General features: G+C 36.3%; 1 protein-coding gene across 4 annotated transcripts in view; it reads left to right on the top strand.

Annotated features, from left to right (window-relative positions):
• Positions 1 to 25,587, top strand: part of LOC125916871 (A disintegrin and metalloproteinase with thrombospondin motifs 6) — a 208,137-nt gene that overhangs the window by 109,937 nt on the left and 72,613 nt on the right. For all 4 annotated transcript variants that reach the window (XM_049623132.1, XM_049623131.1, XM_049623130.1 and 1 more), the window contains 2 exons: positions 17,965 to 18,008; positions 22,190 to 22,295. In XM_049623132.1, coding sequence (XP_049479089.1) covers positions 17,965 to 18,008; positions 22,190 to 22,295 — 150 coding nt within the window. The remainder of the gene's footprint in view (positions 1 to 17,964; positions 18,009 to 22,189; positions 22,296 to 25,587) is intronic.

Below are 25,587 nucleotides of genomic sequence, written 5' to 3'. Positions count from 1 at the left end.
GTAGAGTTGGAAACCCCCTTAATAGTAAAGGAATAACAAGATTGGTATGAGTTAACAATGTAGTGTTGTGGTGAAAGCAAACACAACACAAGGTCACATAAATAAGAATTAAGAGTGCAGGAAACTTGAGGTTATTTTCCCCTGTAGTACTTGCTGCTGGTCAGGCCCTTGTGAGAGCATTGTTTCTAGTTCTGGGCTCTACCACTAAGGAAGGACGTGGAGAACTTGGAAAAAGTTCAGAGAAGGACCACAAAGATGATTAAAGGGTTGAAAGAAACCTAAAAGAAAAATTCTTAAGTAGCAGGGATTATTATTCCAGAGAAGAGAAGATTTAGAGGTATTTAACTTATGCATAAAGGATGGAGACCAGATGTTCTCAATCTTCAGTGAAGGTCAAACAAAAAGAAATCAATTGAACCTGCAGCATGAAGGATTCGGATTAAATATGAGCTGAGGTTTACATTTAGAAAGTTAGAATAAGTGGCTATGGGACATGTGAAATTTTTGTAACATTGTATATCCTCACTGATAATATCAAACTGCTCACAAGGCATTTGAACTATTTATTGTTCCAATAGCTCATTAGGTAAACGTGCCTTTTTTTTTCATTCTTTTTTTTTTTTTCTGACTGAGAAATTCTGACTTAGGATTAGTACTTATGGCAAATGTGTCTAGGTGATTTCACAGAGGTAATGTAATTTGAGTTATACTCAGTTCCTGTTAATAAGACAGTGTTTGATGTTTCATTAAATCAGAAGGATACTCAATGTGACCTCTTTCTTGTAACTACACTTAGAAGAGACATGACAGTTGTTGCTTATTAATTGGTTTGATGGTAAATATCAATAAAAAAAAGAAATGATCACATTAAACATATTATTCTGTGTACAAGTGGTAAAGTACTGTGGTGATGTTTTTTTTTTTCTTCTAAAAGTAGCCCTTTCATATGCTTTTTAAAAATGCAGCCAAGCTTTCCAAATCAATATTGTTAAATAGTTTTCCTGACCATAAATAAAAATTATTTATCTTTGCAAATTGAGTACCAAACTACTGCCTAACAGAACTAGATATTGGTTGCTTGTGGCTAGATTTAAAGACTCTTACAATAGAAAATTTTTTCTTCCTATTGAGCAATGCTTTGCATGTGTATTATGCTTTTCCTTTTTTGCTTTAAATAGCTTCTTTGGTTTTGAGGTTTTTGAGGAAGAAGACAAAATAAGCTGTGTACTTTTTTTTGAGGCAAAGAGCTGTTGTGGTCTACAGTGTTCTATAACACTAAAAAGATGCTATAGTAAAAAAATCAGAAAGAAAAAAATTTAGATGTGTTAAATGGTATAAAGTTATTTGTATAAACTGGCCTTGTATTATAAATAATATAAAATGGACTGATCAATTTTTCATTGTTTATAAGGCATTTCCATTATATGTTGATGTCAAATATAATTTTTTTCTCAATCCTAGAGAAAGTTGTATTTTTATAGGGATGTAGTTTGTTTTCTAAACAAAGAGCAACCTGTTATTTTATTTTTTAGGAAACAACTTTTTTATTCAAAACTTTTATCCATTTTGTTTTAGGTGCTGTAATGGCTGTAAATATTTTAATGTTAAAAATATATGGCATGTAGGGTCCCTGGGTGGCTCAGTTGGTTAAGTGTTCAATTCTTGGTTTTAGCTCAGGTCGTGATCTCACAGTTCATGGATTCAAGCCCCACCTTGGGCTCTGCACTGGCAGTGCAGAGCCTGCTTGGGATTCTCTCTCTCTCTCTCTCTCTCTCTCTCTCTCTCTCTCTGCCTTTCTCTGCGCCCCCCCCCAAACTGTCCATGTCTCTTGAAATAAATAAATTTAAAACCTTTAAAAAAATATATAGTACCTTTTTTTCATAGAGCTACAATGGAATATTAGGATTCTTGTTATTTACTCCCTAAAGAAGACAATATATCTTTCAGGGTGGTATTTATTAATTAGATAAATTTAGTATACTCTGGAACTTTGATTAATCAGCCCATTTTATATTATTTACAATATAAGGCCTATTTATAGAAATAACTTTACATCTTTTACTATATCTGGAATGATGTTCAAAATACATTGGTAATTAAAAGGCAGCATTTCAAAATATAATATATTACTTTGGTGAATGTGTAAAAATGTAGTAACAGTGTATTCATTGTAAATAAATATATCACACCTTAGTGACAAGACAGAGAGAAAGTTACTTAATTAATCAAAAGATGGAGAGTTGTCTGGGAGGCTTTCAGTTAAGTGTCTGATTCTTGATTTTGGTTCAGGTCATGATCATGCAGTTCGTGGGTTCAAGCCTTGTGTCAGGCTCTGTGCTAACAGTGTGGAGCCTGCTTGGGATTCTCTTCATCCCTCTCTCTGCCCCTCCCTGGTTTGTGAGCATGTGCTCTTACTCTCTCTCTCTCTCTCAAAATAAAAAAATAAGCATTAAAAAAAAAAGATGGAAAAGTATTGAGATAATAATGAGAAATGGCCTAGAGGACAATTATGATAATCTGTTGAATTGAGACTGTTCATGATTAGAAAGGAGTGAAAATCCTGTATTGGTAGATTTTTATAATTTAGATATGGAAATTTCAATCTTGTCAGGTAGATCAGTATTTTGTAATGATTTCGGGACAATTTTGGAAGAGCACATGGTGTTTCTAGCTAATTATCTCTGTGCTTCCCAATAGAAATACCCTATTAGAATGAATGGAAAACTTGTGCTGGCTTTGGCAGCACATATACTAGAATGAATGGAAAACTCATATTATGAGGCAAATAGCTGTAGAAATATTTTATAAACTAATGGTAAATCTTTAATAATTCCATGGGCAAAAACAGTGGCAGCCTCTGACTTATGATAGGAATTAGTAGCTAAAAGTATCTCATATTCATTAGGCAAATAACCATGAGACATCTGTGAGAACTATCATGTAAAATGTTCACATAATAATAATAATAATAATAATAATAAATATGTCATTTAATCAAGTAGTATACATATGGTTGGTCTTAGGTTTTAGGCATTCGAAAATACAAGTGAGTAACTTTCTTGAGATAATTCATGTCATTTAGATAAAGGGCTGAATATTATCAAAGGCATAACCTGTGAAAGGAGGTACATAAACCCAACAAATTATTTGTTTATTTGAAATGGTGTTGGAGTGCCTGAGTGGCTCATTTGGTTAAGCATCCGACTTCGTCTCAGGTCATGATCTCACGATACATGAGTTCGAGCCCCACATCAGGCTCTGTGCTGACAGCTCAGAGCCTGGAGCCTGCTTCGGATTCTGTGTCTCTCTTTCTCTGTCTTCCCCCACTCACGCTCTGTCTCCTTCAAATAAATAAATGTTAAACAATTTTTTTTTAAAACAACGTAAAGTGGTGTTAAGGGGGTTGCCAGGCAGGCTCAGTTGGTAGAACATAATCTTGGGGTCATGAGTTCAAGCCCTGTAGTGGGCATATGGCTTACTTAAAAAAATAGTAAAAATAAAGTGGTGTTATGGGCTGAATATTTGTGTTCCCCTAAAATTCATATGTTGAAACTTTAACTCCCAATGTGATAGCATTAGGAGGTAGATCTTTAGGAGAGAATTAGATTTAGATGAGGTGATGAGAGTGGAGCCCCCGTAGTGGGACTATTGTGCTTATAAGACAAGGACAAGGCCAGAGCTCTCTCTCCACCAGGTGAGGTTATAGCAGGAAGATGGCTGCGTGGAAGTTAGGAAGAAGGCTTTCACAGACACCATTTCTGCCAGCATCTTGATCTTGGACTTCCCAGCATCCAGAACTATGAGAAATAAATGTTGTATAAGTCACCTGGTCTATGGTATTTTGTTATAGCAGCCCAAGGTGAGCAATTCAGCAGTTAGTACTGAGAAGTGGGATGCTGCTGTAACAAATACCTAAAAATGTGAAAGCTTTAGAACTGGATAGTGATTAGAGGCTGAAAGAATTTTGGAGTGCAGGCTAAAAGAAGCCAAGGTTGCCATGAAGGGACGTTTAAAGGCAATTCTGGTGAGACTTCAGGAGGAAATGAGGAGAGTTGTAAAGGAAGCTTCCATTTTTTAATAGAATACACAAATTATTATGAACAGGTTTTTGGTAGAAATGTAGATGATAAAGGCCATTTTTGTGACATCTGGGTCATAAATGGAGCATATGTTATTGGATAATGGAGAAAAGGTGATCCTCGTTATCAGATAGCAAAGAAGTTAGCTGAATTATGCTCATGTCCTAGTGTTTTGTGGAAGGTGGAACTTGTGGGTGATGAAATTGGGTATTTAGCTGAGGAGATTTCTAAACAGAATGATGAAGGATCAAGTTAGTTCCTCCTTACTGCTTATAGTAAAATGCAAGAAGGGAAAGGAGTTGAAGAAGGAATTGCTAAACAAAAAGGAACTGGAACCTAAATATTTGGAAAATCTCAGCCTGTCTATATTGCAACAATTGAGGAACATGTTCAGAAGAGAAACTGAGGTATGACTGGCCATTCAATAAGGAGGTTAGTGTGGCTGTGAACTACAGAGTGATCATCCATCTCAAGAGAGCTAGCAATAGATAGAGATCAGTTTATATCAGGAGAAACACTAACAGCTGGGACTAAAGGAAACCAAGAAAATAGGAGGGAACAAAGGAAGCTTATGAACATGCATTATCCTTCAAGAAAAGGGAAGAAGAACCCCAAAGGCAATTCAGAGATCATCTGGGCTGCTACTTCTACCACAAGCCCAGAGTGCATAGCCTGGGTGGCAAGACTGCCTCCATCTTAGTTTCAAAGGAAAGAAAGCACTGCCCTGCAAGAGGTGCATAAGAAGGCCTTCATAGACAGCAGAGTGAGTAGGACCCTTACAGAGAGAGCCTTGTGAACAGCACTCTGCTAAACTAAAGGGGTTGGGGCCATGGATGTGAAAACATGGATGATGCTTCCCACCCCAGTGGGTCCAGAGAGTAGAGTCCAAGCCTATATTATTCTCAAGCCTTAAGTCCACTGGCATGTTCCATGGAAGGTTTTGGGACTCTACTTGGAAACCTACTTGGGATCCACTACCTCTTTCTTTCTTCTGATTTCTCCTTTTTGGAATGGGAACATCTATCCTATGCCTGTCTCACCATTGTGTTCTGGCAACACATAGCTTTTCTGATTTCACAGGTTCATAGCTAAAAAGGAATTTTTCCTCAGGATGAATTGTACCTAGAGTCTCACCCATATCTTCTTTAGATGATATTTAAATGAGAGTCTGGACTTTAGAGTTAATATTGGAATGAGTTAAGACTTTGGGCCTGTTGAGGGAATTAATGTATTTTTTTATTGAGAAGGACGTTAATTTGGAGGGCATGGTAGGGGTGAAATGTTATGAACTGAATGTTTGTTTTCCCTCCCCCCAAATTCCAGTGTTGATGTCTTAGTCCTCAATTTGTTAGTATGGAGATGTGGCCCTTTGGAGGTCTTTGGGTTGAGATGAGATTATGAGGGTGGGCCCCTCATGATGCAATTAGTTCCCTTATCAGAAGGGTAAGAGACACCAGAGCTTTGTTTTCTCTTCATGAGTAAGCATCATTGAAAGACCATGTGAACACACAAGGAGAAGCTTGCTGTCTACAAGCTAAGAAATGGGATCTCACCGGACACCAAACCTGCCGGTACCTTGATCTTGAACTTTCCAGCCTCCAGAACTGTAAGAAATAAATGTCTGTCATTTAAGCCATCTAGTCTATGGTATTCTGTTACAGCAGACCAAAATAAGGCGAGTGATCCTAGAATCTTTTTAATTTATCATCAAGAGTGTTAGTACATTCTTGCATATATTGGGTTAAAATCATGTTTTCTCTCCATTATTTTATTATAGTTGTCTTTGTAACTGCAGTCAGTTTTATATTGCTGGTGCCTCAGTGCACGTAAAGAAAGCAGACAAGTGCTGTGTCACTATCACTTGACTTTCACCACAGGACATTTTGATTGGAAATAAGTCCATGATTCAGTGTTAAACAAATGAGACTCAGGGTTTAGATTCTGATTCATTCCATTTTCAAACCTAAATCATTGAAAGGAATGCTTCTTTGCAATGAGTGTTTCTCTTACATAAGAATGGAATGTAGTTTTTGGAAAAAGTTTTAAGAACCCATCCAGGTATTTCATCATTGTGAGGTAGTGCTATATTTTACAGACCTTAAAGTGGAACTTAATCATATGTTTTGGTCAATTTCTTCTGATAGCCTTGCCTAACCAAAAGTAATTAGGAGATTAAAGAATTGAAAGTATCCACAGCAGAAAAGTGTACCAGTGTTAGAGTAACAGATATTCAGCCAACCTCTCTGGTGTTGATTTTGCTCAGTCAGTCCTCCCTTATGAACATAGGGTAAGGGAATGACAATGTATGCATTCATCTACTCATCCTAGAGCAGGATTTAGGTACCTGGTGTTATGTAGACTTCCTAGATCATGTTTCTTAGTGCTTTTTCATCTGCCCTGAGACCTTTATTATTCTTTCATGAAAAGGAAACAAAACAGGTGCCACAATGATGAGGTGTTGTTATTCTATCCAAATTCAGAATCCAGAGAACATTCTGTAGTCATATTTCAACTTTTCTGTCCCTTTTTAGGACCCCGCTGTACTTCTTAGCCTCACCTGTAGTTTAGACCAAAGACCTAAGTTTAGGGCCTCCTGCTGTTTCTTTGTTGGTTGAGATTTAGTAAAGATTGATTTGTTTAAAGGATGCTGAGAATAGGGAATGGGGAACTCCTTTTCTTTTCCTCAGCCTCTCATTTCTTCACTTTGTCCAGCAGCAAAATGCCTTAAAAGCACACCAGTTACATCTTTGTGATAAGGCAAGATTCCTTGCATTGTTTTCCTTTGTAGTTTTTCCTGACATGACTCAAATTTGGAGGAAGATAAGGCAAAACCATAGCATGTCAGAGAAGTTGATAGGATATAGAATTAATGCAATGCATGGTAAAAATGAGAAATCCAGGAGAAAAAAGGGGGTGCAGGGAGAAGTTTATGAGAATTATCATAATATAATGTTGAAAATGATGATAATGGTAATATTTGAGAAGATTGAAATAAGCTGGTTCATATGTGTTCTAATTTGGCAAATCATGGTTCAAGTATAATATAGCTTGAATTAGATAACTTTCTAAGATTCTTTTCATCTGTAGAAATATGGGACTGACAGCAAAGAGAATAGTTTGTAGGATGGGAAAGACTCAGACATTTATACATGAAAAAGAAGGGAAAATAGTAATGAGAGAATGGGTGGAATAAGAAATTTTAAAATGTAAAATGTAGAATAGTACATTTACAAAAATAAGAAAGTAACTGAATTAATGCGATGTTTAACTTTTAAATGTCTCAAATTATTACCTTGAACTTATGTTGAACATTTTGTTATGTATAGGTAACACAGTGTTGAGCAAGCACATACAATCAAGGTATGGAAAGGTATATCAATCAATTCTGCATTGAAATGGAAATTCAATATAGTTGAGGAAGTTTACTTTGAATAGAAACTAGGTCTTTTAGATTAACATTCTTGATATTGGTATAAATACAACTTGATACTATATTGTGTAATTTGTGGCTAAAACTGTGTAATGTGTTTAATCCACGGCTGAAGTCTTCCTTCTGCTTAAATTATAATAATAGCCTAAAGAAGAGAAATCTTTTAAAAGTATGTATCATGGTGGATATGGCCACATATGAATTATTTTTCTTATTACCATATCACCTCTTCCTCCCATCAGTCATGGGTTTTTATTGTTTCAAACTGGACTTAATATGGTCAGGCACACTCTTATGGTTTGTTGAGTAAGTGTTGTTATCAGTTATAATGAAGGGAAGTTTTAGAGCAAATGCCACTAAGCACACAAATATGTATTAAACAAACAAGGAATTACAAAATAGTTCTTATTCCTTGTTTTATAAGCCTGATTACATTCCAGCTCTCAGTTATTTAGGTGCGCTTATAACCTTTTCCATGAAAAATGCACTCATTTGGTACATAAACCCATTTTAGTGACAGAATTCCACTACCCTTACTGACACCATAATCTTTCAAGCAATGATTAGACACACAACACAAACACCAGGTGCTTTACGTTAAGTGTACAGCCTGCAAAGTTTGCTGCATTGTTGTATGTGTTCATGCAGATCGGGGGAGTGTTTCTGAAATATTTTGACCAATGTACGTAATCTGGAACATCACTAATATTTCTTCTTCATTGAAAAACATCTTTTTCAACATTTATTTAACATACATAAAGCTTCTTTTCAGTTACCTCTTGTGTTGGTCATTAGAGACAGCCATAGGTGGAACACCTTCTGATTAAATGTTAGTTATACAGAAATGTGAACAGCAGAGTAAAAATCTTTATAATTTCCCCATTCTCCCATCTCTTCTGTATATACCCACTGTTATCCTCCCAGATTTTTATCTGTAAACACACTTATATAAATATATTTTTTGTACTATGCCAAGTATTTTCTAAGTATTTTTTTTTCTATAGAGAAAAAACTGGTTTGGTATTCAAGGCACTTAATAATCTGTCCCCCCAACAGAAACTCTCTAAACTAATTTTTCGATATTTTATTCTATATATTCAATGCTTCAGCCTTTCTGAACTTCTGATGGTTTCCTGCATATGCCATACCCTTTCAGATTCTGTTCCTTTGATTATTCTGTTCTCTGCCTGGAATGCCTTTATTTTTCTATTTTATTTGGTTATATATTTAAAATCTATTTCAAATGTTATGTCCTATGTGAATCTTTTTTTTTTTAGTTTTCTATTGTGGAATTCCTCCTTCCTCTCTATTTTCATAGTACTTTTATATATAACTTGACTATGGCAGTAGTCATCATTATAACAGCTATCAAGTATTGGCTCTACTGGGTGTAAGTTTAACTTTTTTTACACTTATTTTATTTAATCATCTTTCCACATTGTTGTAACTTACCTGCTTATATGTCATTTCCCAAATAGACCACAATTAACCTACCCAACTTTATTTAGATCCCATTATGTGGCAATATACTTGGACACAAAATAGGTCCTTAGCAAATCCATGTATGAGAAAATGAAAGTAAAAATGTTGCTTTTCAGCACTTGGTATTAAAGTAAATATGTAGATCATAATTGTTCTTGGTGAATATAGACTAGAGAAGGATACTGCATGAAGTGAATGCAAAAGCTACAAGGAAATGGTATGTCTTTTTCCTATATAGAGAATTCATAGGTATGTTAGAAGATTGGGAAAAGCTGAAGAAAATGCAAATAGAATGATCTTATTCTAAGATGCTTTAGCTTGCATTATTTGTTGATGGCTTTAGCCTTTGTGTGGGCATTTTGGGCAGTCATGACAGAATGAAATAATTTTCATCATGAGTGTAACATAAAAAGTGTATGCAAAATGAAAGCAATGAGAGGAGATGAGAAAGGACTGCTATGAGGTGGAAATAGAAATTGTATTTGTCTGTGATCTTCAAAAATTTTGCTTAATTTGCCTCGTAAAATAATTTGGAAAAATGACATACCACTTTGCAAATTTCAAAGTTACTATCTAGGGTCGCCTCAGTGGCTCTGTCGGTTAAGCGTCTGACTCGGTTTCGGCTCAGATCATGATGTCACGGTTCATTAGTTCTAGCCCCACGTCAGGCTCCACCCTGTCAGTGAGGAGCCTGCTTGGGATTCTCTCTCCGTCTGTCTGCCCTTCCCCCACTCACACTCTCTGTCTCTCTCTCAAAATAAATAAATAAACATTAAAAAATAAAAATAAAATAAAATACTTTTTATTATAACTTTAAGTAGCTACAGAGATTATAGTTAAAAACATGTTAACGGTAATTATTGTCTATTTCACTGAATCATGAAAAATGTTTACCATATGGTTGAATGGGCTAAATCAGCCCTCATTGCCAAAATCCTTAGCTAAGTCAGACTTGTTATCAATCAATAACACACCTGACTTCATTTTTTAGATCAAATGACCATGTTAATACATCCCATGCAAACTGTCTCGCTTCTGAATTCAAACTTTATCCCCTTCTAATTTTCTTGCTTTATTCATAATGGATGGACCCCAGGATGAATGCATTCTTGAATTATCTCTTTGCATATATTCTTGAGACTTTTACAGCCAGGAGGCAATGTACCATAACAATGTTTGGATGGGTGAGACGTATGCTTTCTTTTTTGTAAAATAGAAACAGCGCAATTATGAAAGGAAAAAGAGGAAAGGAAAACTGGTTGCTTGCAGGTGCTTGCATTTGTAGACAGGTCAGTTTTAGGAAAGGGAATATATGGAAGTTGAGAATTTGGATATAGATTCCCTATAGATATTTGTATCTGCGTTACTTATGAAAAGTCTTTGTTTACATTTTCTTGAAGACTCCTGGGATGGGTTATGTGTACGTAACATTATAGGCATTGGATAGTATGATCACGAGGTAGATTGTGACACAGAGAATATACTTTCTAGTGCTTTGGTAAATACACCAAGTACCCTTTCTATATCTTACATTCAAGAACGTACAGATAACTGCAATCCCATGGTTTACGAATTACGAGACAAGGGGTGCGGGGATGAGTATGTGAATGATCAGAAGAGAAAGCTATGCTAGAGAAGAAATCCCCTTCCCCAAAATGTAAAGCATACACGATGAAGAGTTTGAAATTCTAAAAATAGGGAAAGGGAATCTCCAGGGTTTTTAATGAGTTCAATGGTAAGGTGGAATGCTGGTTGTGATATTTGTTTCTTTTTTTTTTTTTAATATATGAAATTTGTTGTCAAATTGGTTTCCATACAACACCCAGTGCTCATCCCAAAAGATGCCCTCTTCAATACTCATCACCTCCCCTCCCCTCCCTCCCACCCCCCATCAACCCTCAATTTGTTCTCAGTTTTTAAGAGTCTCTTATGCTTTGGCTCTCTCCCACTCTAACCTCTTTTTTTTTTTTTTCCCTTCCCCTCCACCAAGGGTTTCTGTTAAGTTTCTCAGGATCCACATAAGAGTGAAAACATATGGTATCTGTCTTTCTCTGTATGGCTTATTTCACTTTGCATCACACTCTCCAGTTCCATCCATGTTGCTACAAAGGGCCATATTTCATTCTTTCTCATTGCCAGGTAGTACTCCATTGTGTATATAAACCACAGTTTCTTTCTCCATTCATCAGTTGATGGACATTTAGGCTCTTTCCACAATTTGGCTATTGTTGAGAGTGCTGCTATAAACATTGGGGTACAAGTGCCCCTATGCCTCAGTACTCCTGTATCCCTTGGGTAAATTCCTAGCAGTGCTACTGCTGGGTCATAGGGTAGGTCTATTTTTAATTTTTTGAGGAACCTCCACCCTGTTTTCCAGAGCGGCTGCAACAGTTTGCATTCCCACAAACAGTGCAAGTAGGTTCCCATTTCTCCACATCCTCTCCAGCATCTATAGTCTCCCGATTTGTTCATTTTGGCCACTCTGACTGGCGTGAGGTGATATCTGAGTGTGGTTTTGATTTGTATTTCCCTGATGAGGAGTGACGTTGAGCATCTTTTCATGTGCCTGATGGCCATCTGGATGTCTTCTTTAGAGAAGTGTCTATTCATGTTTCTGCCCATTTCTTGACTGGATTATTTGTTTTTCGGGTGTGGAGTTTGGTGAGCTCTTTATAGATTTTGGATACTGGCCCTTTGTCCGATATGTCATTTGCAAATATCTTTTCCCATTCCGTTGGTTGCCTTTTAGTTTCGTTGATTGTTTCCTTTGCTGTGCAGAAGCTTTTTATCTTCATGAGGTCCCAAGAGTTCATTTTTGCTTTTAATTCCCTTGCCCTTGGGGATGTGTCAAGTAAGAAATTGCTGCGGCTGAGGTCAGAGAGGCTTTTTCCTGCTTTCTCTTCTAGGGTTTTGATGGTTTCCTGTCTCACATTCAGGTCCTTTATCCATTTTGAGTTTATTTTTGTGAATTGTGTAAGAAAGTGATCTAGTTTCATTCTTCCGCATGTTGCTGTCCATTCTCCCAGCACCATTTGTTAAAGATACTGTCTTTTTTCCATTGGATGTTCTTTCCTGCTTTGTCAAGGATTAATTGGCCATACTTTTGTGGGTCTAGTTCTGGGGTTTCTATTCTATTCCATTGGTCTATGTGTCTGTTTTTGTGCCAATACCATGCTGTCTTGATTACAGCTTTGTAGTAGAGGCTAAAGTCTGGGATTGTGATGCCTCCTGCTTTGGTCTTCTTCAAAATTACTTTGGCTATTCGGGGCATTTTGTGGTTCCATATGAGTTTTAGGATTGCTTGTTCTAGCTTCGAGAAGAATGCTGGTGCAATTTTGATTGGGATTGCATTGAATGTGTAGATTTCTTTGGGTAGTATTGACATTTTAACAATATTTATTCTTCCAACCCATGAGCACGGAATGTTTTTCCATTTTTTTATATGTTCTTCAATTACCTTCATAAGCTTTCTATAGTTTTCAGCATACAGATCTTTCACATCTTTGGTTAGGTTTATTCCTAGGTATTTTATGCTTCTTGGTGCAATTGTGAATGGGATCAGTTTCTTTATTTGTCTTTCTGTTGCTTCATTATTAGTGTATAAGAAGGCAACTGATTTCTGTACCTTGATTTTGTATCCTGCAACTTTGCTGAATTCATGTATCAGTTCTAGTAGACTTTTGGTGGAGTCTTTTGGATTTCCCATGTATAATATCATGTGAACTGCAAAAAGTGAACACTTGACTTCATCTTTGCCAATTTTGATGCCTTTGATTTCCTTTTGTTGTCTGATTGCTGATGCTAGCACTTCCAACACTATGTTAAACAACAGCGGTGAGAGTGGACATCCCTGTCGTGTTCCAGATCTCAGGGGGAAGCTCTCAGTTTTTCCCCATTGAGGATGATATTAGCTGTGGGCTTTTCATAAATGGCTTTTATTATGTTTAAGTATGTTCCTTCTATCCCGACTTTCTCGAGGGTTTTTATTAAGAAAGGATGCTGAATTTTGTCAAATGCTTTTTCTGCATTGATTGACAGGATCATATGGTTCTTATCTCTTCTTTTATTAATGTGATGTATCACGTTGATTGATTTGCGAATGTTGAACCAGCCCTGCATCCCAGGAATGAATCCCACTTGATCGTGGTGAATAATTCTTTTTATATGCTGTTGAATTTGATTTGCTAGTATCTTACTGAGAATTTTTGCATCCATATTCATCAGAGATATTGGCCTGTAGTTCTCTTTTTTTACTGAGTCTCTGTCTGGTTTAGGAATCAAAGTAATGCTGGCTTCATAGAATGAGTCTGGAAGTTTTCTTTCCCTTTCTATTTTTTGGAATAGCTTGAGAAGGATAGGTATTATCTCTGCTTTAAATGTCTGGTAGAATTCCCCAGGGAAGCCATCTGGTCCTGGACTCTTATTTGTTGGGAGATTTTTGATAACTGATTCAATTTCTTCGCTGGTTATGGGTCTGTTCAAGCTTTCTATCTCCTCCAGTTTGAGTTTTGGAAGTGTGTGGGTGTTTAGGAATTTGTCCATTTCTTCCAGGTTGTCCAGTTTGTTGGCATATAATTTTTCATAGTATTCCCTGATAATTGCTTGTATCTCTGAGGGATTGGTTGTAATAATTCCATTTTCATTCATGATTTTATGTATTAGGATCATCTCCCTTTTCTTTTTGAGAAGCCTGGCTAGAGGTTTATCAATTTTGTTTATTTTTTCAAAAAAAAACAACTCTTGGTTTCTTTGATCTGCTCTACAGTTTTTTTAGATTCTATATTGTTTATTTCTGCTCTGATCTTTGTTATTTCTCTTCTTCTGCTGGGTTTGGGGTGTCTTTGCTGTTCTGCTTCTATTTCCTTTAGGTGTGCTGTTAGATTTTCTTTTTGGGATTTTCCTTGTTTCTTGAGATAGGCCTGGATTGCAATGTATTTTCCTCTCAGAACTGCCTTTGCTGCATCCCAAAGCATTTGGATTGTTGTATTTTCATTTTCGTTTGTTTCCATATATTTTTTAATTTCTGCTCTAATTGCCTGGATGGCGCATTCATTCTTTAGTAGGGTGTTCTTTAACCTCCATGCTTTTGGAGGTTTTCCAGACTTTTTCCTGTGGTTGATTTCAAGCTTCATAGCATTATGGTCCGAAAGTATGCATGGTATAATCTCAATTCTTATATACTTATGAAGGGCTGTTTTGTGACCCAGTATGTGATCTATCTTGGAGAATGTTCCATGTGCGCTCGAGAAGAAAGTATATTCTGTTGCTTTGGGATGCAGAGTTCTAAGTATATCTGTCAAGTCCATCTGAACCAATGTATCATTCAGGGCCCTTGTTTCTTTATTGACCATGAGTCTAGATGATCTATCCGTTGTTGTAAGTGGGGTATTAAAGTCCCCTGCAATTACCACATTCTTGTCAATAAGCTTGCTTATGTTTGTGAGTAATTGTTTTATATATTTGGGGGCTCCTGTATTCGGCGCATACACATTCATAATTGTTAGTTTTTCTTGATGGATAGACCCTGTAATTATTATATAATGCCCTTCTTCATTTCTTGTTACAGCCTTTAATTTAAAGTCTAGTTTGTCTGATATAAGTATGGCTACCCCAGATTTCTTTTGACTTCCAGTAGCATGATAAATAGTTCTCCATCCCCTCACTGTCAATCTGAAAGTGTCCTCAGGTCTAAAATGAGTCTCTTGTAGACAGCAAATATATGGGTCTTGTTTTTTTATCCATTCTGATACCCTATGTCTTTGGTTGGCGCATTTAGTCCATTTACATTCAGTGTTATTATAGAAAGATATGGGTTTAGAGTCATTGTGATGTGTGTAGGTTTCATGCTTGTAGCGATGTCACTGGTACTTTGTCTCACAGGATCCCCCTTAGGATCTCTTGTAGGGCTGGTTTAGTGGTGATGAATTCCTTCAGTTTTTGTTTGTTTGGGAAGACCTTTATCTCTCCTTCTATTCTAAATGACAGATTTGCTAGATAGAGGATTCTCGGCTGCATATTTTTTCTGTTCATCACATTGAAGATTTCCTGCCATTCCTTTCTGGCCTGCCAAGTTTCAGTAGAGAGATCCGTCACTAGTCTTATTGGTCTCCCTTTATATGTTAGAGCACATTTATCCCTAGCTGCTTTCAGAATTTTCTCTTTATCCTTGTATTTTGCCACTTTCGCTATGATATGTCGTTAGGAAGATCGATTCAAGTTGCGTCTGAAGGAAGTTCTCTGTGCCTCTTGGATTTCAATGCCTTTTTCCTTCCCCAGATCAGGGAATTTCTCAGCTATTATTTCTTCAAGTACACCTTCAACACCTTTCCCTCTCTCTTCCTCCTCTGGAATATCAATTATGTGTAGATTATTTCTCTTTAGTGCATCACTTAGTTCTCTAATTTTCCCCTCATACTCCTGGATTTTTTTATCTCTCTTTTTCTCAGCTGCTTCTTTTTCCATAATTTTATCTTCTAGTCCACCTATTCTCTCCTCTGCCTCTTCTTTTTTTTTTTTTTTTAATGTTTATTTATTTTTGAGACAGAGAGAGACAGAGCATGAACGTGGGAGGGGCAGAGAGAGAGGGAGACACAGAATCGGAAGCAGGCTCCAGGCTCTGAGCCATCAGCCCAGAGCCCGAGGCGGGGCTCGAACTCATGGACCGTGAGATCGTGACCCGGGCTGAAGTCGGACGCTTAACCGACTGAGCCACCCAGGCGCCCCTCCTCTGCCTCTTCAATCAGAGCTGTGGTCATCTCCATTTTATTTTGCAGCTCATTAATAGCATTTTTTAGCTCCTCCTGGCTGTTCCTTAGTCCCTTGATCTCTGTAGCAATAGATTCTCTGCTGTCCTTTATACTGTTTTCAAGCCCAGTGATTAATTTTATGACTATAGTTCTAAATTCACTTTCTGTTATATTGTTTAAATCGTTTTTGATCAGTTCGTTAGCTGTTATTTCCTGGAGGTTTTTTTGAGGGGAATTCTTCTGTTTTGTCATTTTGGATAGTCCCTGGAGTGGTGCGGGCCTGCAGGGCACTTCCCCTGTGCTGTCTTGAATAACTTGCGTTGGTGGGCATGGCCGCAGTCAGACCCGATGTCTGCCCCCAGCCCGCCACTGGGGCCACAGTCAGACTGGTGTGTGTCTTCTCTTCCCCTCTCCTAGGGGCGGGATTCACTGTGGGGTGGCGTGGCCCATCTGAGCTACTTGCACACTGCCAGGCTTGTGGTGCTGGGGATCTGGTGTATTAGCTGGGGTGGATCGGCAACGTGCACAGGGGTAGGAGGGGCAGGCACAGCTCACTTTTCCTTCAGGGCCTTGCGGTACCGGCAGTGAGGCAGTGGATCCATCCGGAGGGATGGATCCGTAGAAGCACAGCCTTGGGTGTTTGCGTGGTGCAACCAAGTTCCCTGACAGGAAATGGTTTCCTTTGGGATTTTGGCTTGGGGATGGGCGAGGGAGATGGCGCTGGCGAGCACCTTTGTTCCCCGCCAAGCTGCGCTCTGTAGTCTGGGGCTCAACAACTCTCCCTCCTGATGTCCTCCAGCCCTCCCTCTCTCCGAGCAGAGCTGTTAACTTATAACCTTCCAGATGTTAAGTCCCGCTTCCTGTCAGAACACACTCCATCTGGCCCCTCTGCTTTTGCCAGCCAGACTCGGGTGCTCTGCTTGGCCGGCGGGCCGCCCCTCCGCCCCGGCTCCCTCCTGCCAGTCTGTGTAGCGCACAATGCCTCTCCACCCATCCTACCCTCTTCCGTGGGCCTCTAGTCTATGCTTGGCTCCGGAGACTCCGTTCTGCTAGTCTTCTCGTGGTTTTCTGGGTTATTTAGGCAGGTGTAGGTGGAATCTAAGTGATCAGCAGGTCGCAGTGAGCCCAGCATCCTCCTATGCTGCCATCTTCCTTCAAAAAAAAAAAATGAAGTGATATTTGTTTCTTGAAAATACATTTTGATCTGGTGAACAAGAAGGGATTAATTATTAATCCCTTCCCTCAGTATTATGGACTATTATTTATGTACAATCAAAGAACTTTTATAACTTGGATTTTCCTGTAGCTTGTGAAATATTATATTTTACCTGAAAAGCTTTCATTTCTAGCCTAAAACATAGGCTAATAAAAATGATCAGTGATTTCAAATTTCTTTTTTATTCTCACTTTAAAATGGAATGCTTTTGGTTTTAAAGATTACAAGAATATATAAAAATGCTTAGAATAGGTTTTCATATCAATATTGATTTAGCTTTCTAAATGTAATGTATTTTAAAATATGCAACATTACCTATGGACTTAATATTTTCTATTTAGTTATAATGCAGTATAGCATTAGAGTAAGCCCAGCCAACATTAGGAAAGCTTCTGTTGAGCTATTTGTTTAACTATTTGCAAATTCACTTAAAAATACTTGTATTTTAAACATGCTAAATTGATGGTATGCAAGTCGGAAAACTATATGATATCAATTTTATTCCCATTGCTGTATTGGGCTAATTTTTTAAAACAAGAACCTGTGTTAGAGTTGAAGGAACTCCAGATAGTTCTCATAGCTCAGCAGTATAAAACACAATCTGTGGCTATAATAAAAAAAAAATATTCCAGCAGGTTCAAAGAGATTGGGGATAAAAAGCCACTCATTTGCTTTTTTGTAGAAGCAGTAGCAATCTGCAGACAAGCTATTCTAGCTTCAAAACAGTATGGTAGATGGTTTTCTGGAACTTGCAATTACAGAAATCCACTTTAACCTTTCTTTCTTACTGGCAGGTGTCCCATTGGCTTGCAGCCAGAGGCTGCGTGTGTAGTGCAGCCGGTGTGTCCCCCAGAGTGCTGAAAATGCCGACACTCCAGCTGGCTGCTCATAATTGCACTGATTGTGGTCTGACAACCCAGAGCTCCAAGAAAGAAATGTGATGAATATACGAAAATATTTTACAAATTTGATCAGATTACAAATTTCATCTCTCTTTTTTCTCCTCTATAGATATGATATCTGCACTTATAAAAATAAGCCCTGTGGAACATTGGGTAAGTTTTTTATGAAGGGAGGATAGTTCAGATTGTCTTTTTGGTCCAGTGACTTTACTCTTCATCATTAATTTGGTCATTTTCCTTTCTGGCACATCTGAAATTACTCCCATAAATTGTTAAAAACTTAACCTTTGTGGTATGTCACTTACTAGGAAACAAGTGGAATGGTGATTAAAAACAACTTAGAAGATGTTTCTAAATCTTCAAACAATCATGTTGAATCAAAAGTTACCACTCTATAATGTATTTTCCAAAAACACCAAGGAATTTGAGAGCAAAGGAAAGCAAACAGCATCTTCAAATATCAGGCTAGGAAAGGAAAGGGGGAAAACTGGGGGGTGGGGGGGATACTTAAAGGAGAGATGTTGTGTTCTTAATGTACTTCCTTCGGTGCAATTTTGTGGAACATGTATATCCCTGTAAATTAGGATATTAGAAATTTTCAGTACCTGAACAACAATAAAATAAGAGAGAGAGAGAGAGAGAGAGAGAGAGAGAGAGGGAGGGAGAGGGAGAGGGAGAGGGAGAAAGAGAGGACGGGAGTATTTTTCTTTTGCTCCCCAGATATCATTTGTTTTTTTGAAAAGCGTTTCTGTAGTATTTTAGAATTTAAAAAATTACATTTTGTTGCAGAGCATAACTTCATTCTGGTTAAAAGTTAACTGCAAATATAAATGGAGGAAAATGATAGCTTTCAAGTAGGCTTAATTGTTAAGCAACTAGAGTTATTTTTAAGAACAGGCTTTTTTTTTCTATGATAAATTTTTTAGTGTCATAGAGACTTTATACAGACACAAAAGTTAAGCACCTGAAGGTGAATTTTTTACTGTCTCTATGAAAAGTCTCAATTTTCTTATATGTAAAGGAACAATTGTGAAATCTATTCCTATGCCCCTCAAAAGAATTTTGGGAAGATCAAATTTAAGTAGAAATGGTAGAAAAGATGTTACCCAATTTCCTAGGGAGTTCGGAAAGCCACCTGTTTATAGAGACTTGTCTTGATTTTTATCTGCCTTTCCACTCTTCTCCTACTGCATTTCCCTTGGGATTTAAGGGTAAAGAAGAAATCCCAATTAACCAATTTGAGTATTTATAGTGGAGAAGTTTGCTAGTTAAAAAGCATAATGGCAAAAGAGCTGCCTTTCCTTAGAGATCTCACTTCAAAAAGATTTAGGTTTTTAGGTTAATTAGACAATGTAATTCATTGGAAAGGACCCTAAACTGGAAACTAACAGCTGGCTTTGACAGTTTCATTGCATTAGCCTTTACTCTTCATTTAGGACTTTGTTCCTCAATTTCCTTATCTACGAAGTAGGAGCAGTATCTGCCCTTATGCAGCAGGGATATTATAAAAATCATTTCAAGAAAGATGTTTGGTAAAGAAGTACTATAAAATGCACTGGTATTATTACTTATTGTAGAAATTACACTGTTTAACCTAACCTCTCTATTATTCAAATTCAATAAAGCATTTACTAAGTGCTTAATCAATTTTAGGTACAATGGACACTAAGCTTCAAAGCTAGAGCTTGTATTTTTCTAGTATATATATATTCTGAGGATATACATATGTGTATATATGTATACATATACATACACATATTCTATTCTGATTTTTGAAGATAGATTATTTACATTGAGATATGTTCTTTATTAGGATATTAGTAATAACACTGCCTGTACTTTTCTTGTTATTTTTACCAAAGTAGATTCAAGATATTTTTCTACCCTACATCTCTTTTTTTCCCCCGAGTATGTATTCCAACTTTTATAGTTTATTAATTTCTCAAATGAATACAATAATACTTTAGTACATGTCAATGCATTTTCAAGCTCAGTATAAATTATTTTTCAAATTATAAACCATTGTAAATTATTTTTTGTATTATGTCGTGGTGAAAACTGAGTGCATATGTTTACATGTGTTGACCTTCATATGTGGAAAATATATTATCAGTACAGAATTTATCAGGTTTTTTTCTTTTTGGGTGGTTAGTCTGGCAACTTTCATGTTGGTTTTATGCTAATACTTGCATATTGTACCTTGCTTAGTACTTCTGATGACCAACTGTTACATGGCTAAGTAGATTTAAGGGTGCAAACTGTGGCCATCAAACTGAGGAAATCTAAATGACCCAAAGAGTAATCAAACCCCTATTAACACAGTCACACGTAAGAACTTTGACAACTTCAATTTTATAGAAATACAGAAAGTTGTAGGGGTTGTAAAAAATAACATCTAAATTATTTTATTTCACTTAAGATTAAGCTCTGCATTTTCAACTAGTAGTTATTTCCCAAATATGTTCTTTCTAAAGTTGTTCATTTAGTAGAACAACTAAGTTAATTTTCTATCAGATACAGAAGTAAATCTGTGCTTGCAAATACACCTTGGGGAGTCATTGAGAAAAATACTACCATATGGCATAGACCAAACAACCACAATAACAACAAGCAAAAAGCTAACCCATGGAATAATATATTTTGGAAAATAGAAGAAATGTTAATTTCACAATAATTATTCTTTGTAATTGTTTTTTAGCCAAATTTCATAAAGCTCAAAACAGAAACATTTTTCAGTGTGTCTTTGTTCTTCCAATATCATGGATGATATTGAACTCAGTAGCTTAAAGCCAGATAATCTACAGCAAACTTTTTTTGTATTCTTTCTCTCCTTCTCCTTCTCTTTCTTTCTCTTAATGGAATTTGGAATTAACATTGATTAAATATTTTTGATTAACAAAAAAAAATCAAGTCACCTTGCCCCAACTAGTACCTCTTTTTACTTCCTCTTCTTCAGGTCTCAAGACTTCTAAGTCAGTAGAAGGACACTACAAGATAACACTAGTATTTATAATAACTCAGAGAGGCAGAAATCAACCTCTTTCCCAACTCCTGCTCCTTCCACATAAAACAGTAGGAAAAGCAAACAGTCTATTAGGTAATCTAACACTGACCTCAACTTTGTTCCAGTGTGGCTATTATGTTCATATTTTATATTAGAAGGTACAGAGAAACAATTTCTAGAACTTTCTTGTCAGTAAAAATATTAACTGAATAGCTTTTACTATTCCAAATTAGTGTAGCTGGGAAATTGTACCTAGCATAGAACATTGTTTATTGCAGTCAATAAATATTCATTGAATTGAATTTGAACCACTTTTTGTGGGGAGATAATTATTACTTGGGTAATGATAGTAGACTACTAACATATAAAATATAAAATGTTTTTTCTACTTTTCCTTCAATTTCTTCTAAATAACTGTCATCCCTATATGTGTTAAATATGATTTGGCATCTGTTTCCTTATGACACATGACATTTTATCTTTCATACAAAAATTCTTTTCTCTAAGCACTGTTTTAAAGTTATGTATTAATTCACAGGGCATGATATTTATTTGGAAGTAAATATGAAAGCTTTTACAGGCCAAAATTCCCAAGGGAGGAATACCTTGAAAACATAACATTTCACTAAAATCAGCAAGTTAACACTGTAGTTTTTGCTTTATTAGTAAAACTAAGGCATTGAAGGGGGATGGGAGAGGGATAAATACACTGAGTGCGTGAAAGACTTGCTTTCCATTAAAATACCAAAAGACACTGTTGCATCACTACCAGGACTGATTTCAGAAGATTAAAAAAATGCAAAACCTATTTTTTAACAGTTCTCCTTTTTCTCTTTTGAATCATTCATTTTTGCTTTTATAAAAAAAAGTCATTAAAAAATTATTTGGGATTCCCTTTTTTTGGTAACTAAAAAGTTGCTTGTATATTTTTATGAACCCACTAAACTTAAACAGATCTCTTTAGAAAAATAATGTGGATATATTTTGCTTTCTACAGCCTAAAGAATGTTAAAATAGAAATGCTTTCTTGAATTCCCTCTTCTGGCTCAAGTTACTAGGTGGTCCCAAGTTACCAGAAGTAAAATTTATAAATCTAACCCCTAGTCTAGACATTTTCCAGCACTGACTGCAGTTCAAAAAATATTAATGTCTAGCCGGCAAAGTGAAACTCCCCCCAGTGATTTTGCAAATGACTAGAAAGTTAACCTTTTGCCAACTGCTCCTTCTGTGCATGGAGGTTATTAAAAAGAATCCAGGCATTTATAAGTATGGGCTTTTTAAGACTGAAACACCTTGGCTTGACCCTTTGTGTCTCCTTCTGTTTATTCAGGCTTGGCCTCTGTGGCTGGAATGTGTGAGCCTGAAAGGAGCTGCAGCATTAATGAAGACATTGGCCTGGGTTCAGCTTTTACCATTGCACATGAGATTGGTCACAAGTGAGTGAGTTTAAGAAAATCAAAATAAATTTTAGAACTCCACTCTTTTGAGCAACTCATAACTACTGTGTGGAACGCCTGTGCTCAACCGTATTTTACTGCCTTTTTGTCTGATTTCAATAGAGAATGTTATCATTTGGGGTGTTGAGATAAATCATCTTAAGAACTGGAGACTTGTTAAATAATCTTTATGGTTCAATGACCCATAGTTTTAGAGTGGTGAATGCACCACACTTAAGTTTTGTTACATGTATTTGAAATAATTTATCTTTAGCATGGTCTGCTCATCACCTAGTTCCTCCAAGTTAAATTGTTTAAGTGATCTGTTTTTTCATTAAGTGACAATACCTATATATTTTAAAATTACTATTGACACTGCTACCATAAAGTCTACTTTGACTTTTCACTCTTCATACAGCTGTGAACATACCTTTTCCAGACATAAAGTTTGTGCAATTGATGCTGTGTAACTTGTGTTTTCAGGTGTACTTGTATGTCACTGAAACACACACACACACACACACACACACATACACAATCAAAACTGATGTTACAGAGAGCAGTGAGACATCATTTTCATCACTTTTTAGGAGGCTCTGGAGTTTTTAATATTTGCTTTAAATAAATCTGTGACCCAAACTGTCCTATGGCTGTCCCCCCGAATACACACACATAGCAGTAAAATCCTTACTTTGTTTATTTCAAGCAACAGGCAGTAGTAAATGTAAAAGCCTGCTCATGTGGAAGGAGAGAAATTTGAAAACTGTAAAAGGATAGTCAAACAGTTTTAAGTAAAACAAGCAGCCTATTTGCAGGAACTCCTGACATTTGTGTGATTTAAGTTTTACAGTCTACTTTTTTGGTAGAGAAATGGATGGGGGAAAAGAAGAACAAATAGAAATGAATGTTTATTATACACTTGCCTCAGAGGTCATTCCTAAGATAAATCTGTAGTTCAGCTATTTTTTTTTCAAAGTGGAGAGTGAAATTGAGTCAGTCTGTTGCATTATTTTGAAGATTGCAATTTAAATTATACCAAATTAGTGTTGATTTATGTAAAGGCAAGTGACTAGCAAGTTTAAACCTAACTTGATTCAGACATGAGGAAAAGTCAGTATTACAGTTTTAATGAAGTCTTAAAAATTTTGGTATTCTAGTTTCCATTGCAATAAACAGCAGGAGTACAAAAGGGGAAAGCCTCTGAACCAGTTTATCTTCAACGCACTTAAAACTCTGGCTCATTAATGACTGTCATAATCTTATGCAACCACACTGAATTTAATAGGTTCCGTTAGATTCAATTACATTGAAAGGTTAGGACAAGTAACATACAGTGGATAAATTATGTATGTATGGGAGCACCATTTCCACATGCAGTCATAAGTTAGTCAGTGTCAGCATATGTATTGTAAGGCTCATTCTTGTATGTACTTAATAGCTGAAGTGAGGGTTTATCTTTCTTTGTATCTTTTACTAAGATGAAGATTCTAACTGACCTTCTCTGTCAGACTTCCTAGAGTCCTTTTTGTTGTTTTTGGCCTCTTGGGTAATTCCTTCTAATTCTTTGTAAGATGAATGGTTTGTACCTTATGTAGAAGATTATGAAAGAGAAGTAGAGTATCAATATACCTTTTAAGATTTATATGCTCTGGAATAACTTTATTTCGCAACTAATTCTTGTTTGATAATGCAACTGCTAAAAAATGAGGAGGTGGGGAATCTACAAAATGCTTTATGTTGAGAGCCAGAAGAAATTCTTCCATTTAAAAATGTTATTTGACAAACTAAAAATCAGCTATCTTTCCATGTCCAGTTGATTAATGGGTCAGTTTCCTCTATCCCCTTTTCCCCAGACAATGAGGCGGGATATATCTAACATATCTTTTTCAATGTAACAAATTATTATTTGGTCACTTAAGGAAAATCTATTTCATGGATGGAGATCCCTTGACTTGTTTTTAAGATCTTGGGCTTAGCTTTAAGGAACTTAGCAAGTCAACTCTGGCACAACTCATGGCATCACTAAAATACAATCCCCTATTTTTCCTGAAAGAAAGCAACAGCCATGTTAAATATATCAGGTATAGTTTTCAGTTAGAGTGTGCTGAATTTTTATAACTTGTATCATTTAGTAGGATGGATTGTAAGTGATGTGACAATATCTGCAGGTTCATCACAGTGAAGAATATTTGACTATAAATTATTGAGAAGTGCCCTCATTGAATCACTAGACTGAAGATTTTCAATGTATTCTTTACATTGTGTAGAATATGGTTTTGCATCCACTGTATACTTGTGTAGGTATAGAATATCCATTTTAAACAGCTATGGGACAAATTTTTCCTTGAGTAGGCCTTGGTGACCACTTTTATTGGTGGGGGTGGGGGGTGGACCATACGGGAATTGAATTAGTGACCACTTTTATTTCTCTCCATGGCTTTGTGAAAACAAGAAAGATTGAGGTTTATGCAATATTTAAGTAACATGTCTAGCTGTAATGTAGCTATAAGCCAAAGGCAATTAATGAACCTTATAGAAATGAATGTTCATTGAAAGATTTTTTTTTTGTTAATAAACTAGTTGCCATAGATTTCAGCAATTGAAAAAATTATGATGTTGAAAGGGGGCGGCAAGAATTCAACCAGACTTCTTTATGTTGAGAAAAGTCTGATCTTTCCACATGGTATAAGAATAAATAATCTTAAAAAGATCTTAAAAATTGTCATAGTTATTTGAGATGCATATTGAAATATGCAGGACTGACGTGACAGGATGTCTGAGATTTACTTTGAAAATAAAATGAAAAAGAGAAAGATAAGGCAAGAATAGCATCTTGAATTTTATCATCTTGAAAATGTATGAATGGGAGTTCATTATGCCATTCTTTCTACTATTGTACATGTCTGATATTTTCTCACAAAAAAGAATAGGTCCTAAGATCATAAATCTTTTAATTAACTTAACCCATTTATTAATTAATCATGATTTAATGAACTATAACTCTGATTTTGAGAGAATTTATGGAAGTGTTAAATGTTTTAGCAAAAGCTGCAGGTGTATATTGGCCTTGCTTTTGGAAATCAGTACCAATGTTTGGTCTTACCGATAGGGATATAGAAGATTGGTTAGGAGATGATTTTTTTTTTTTTTTTTAAGGAGAAATGTGGCAGACTTCATGATAAAATGATAAATTAGGCTACCTGTATTAGGAAGCTCTTATCACTATTTTCTTTTATCTGAACTTGCCTTCTCCTGTTGCAAGTACTTAGGTTGTCTCTAAATGCTTGATTAG

Source organism: Panthera uncia, unplaced genomic scaffold (genome assembly GCF_023721935.1).
Source record: "Panthera uncia isolate 11264 unplaced genomic scaffold, Puncia_PCG_1.0 HiC_scaffold_1277, whole genome shotgun sequence".
Classification (NCBI taxonomy): Eukaryota; Metazoa; Chordata; class Mammalia; order Carnivora; family Felidae; genus Panthera; species Panthera uncia.
The sequence above is the reverse complement of the archived record's forward strand: the minus strand, read 5'-3'. Positions and strand labels throughout refer to the sequence as shown.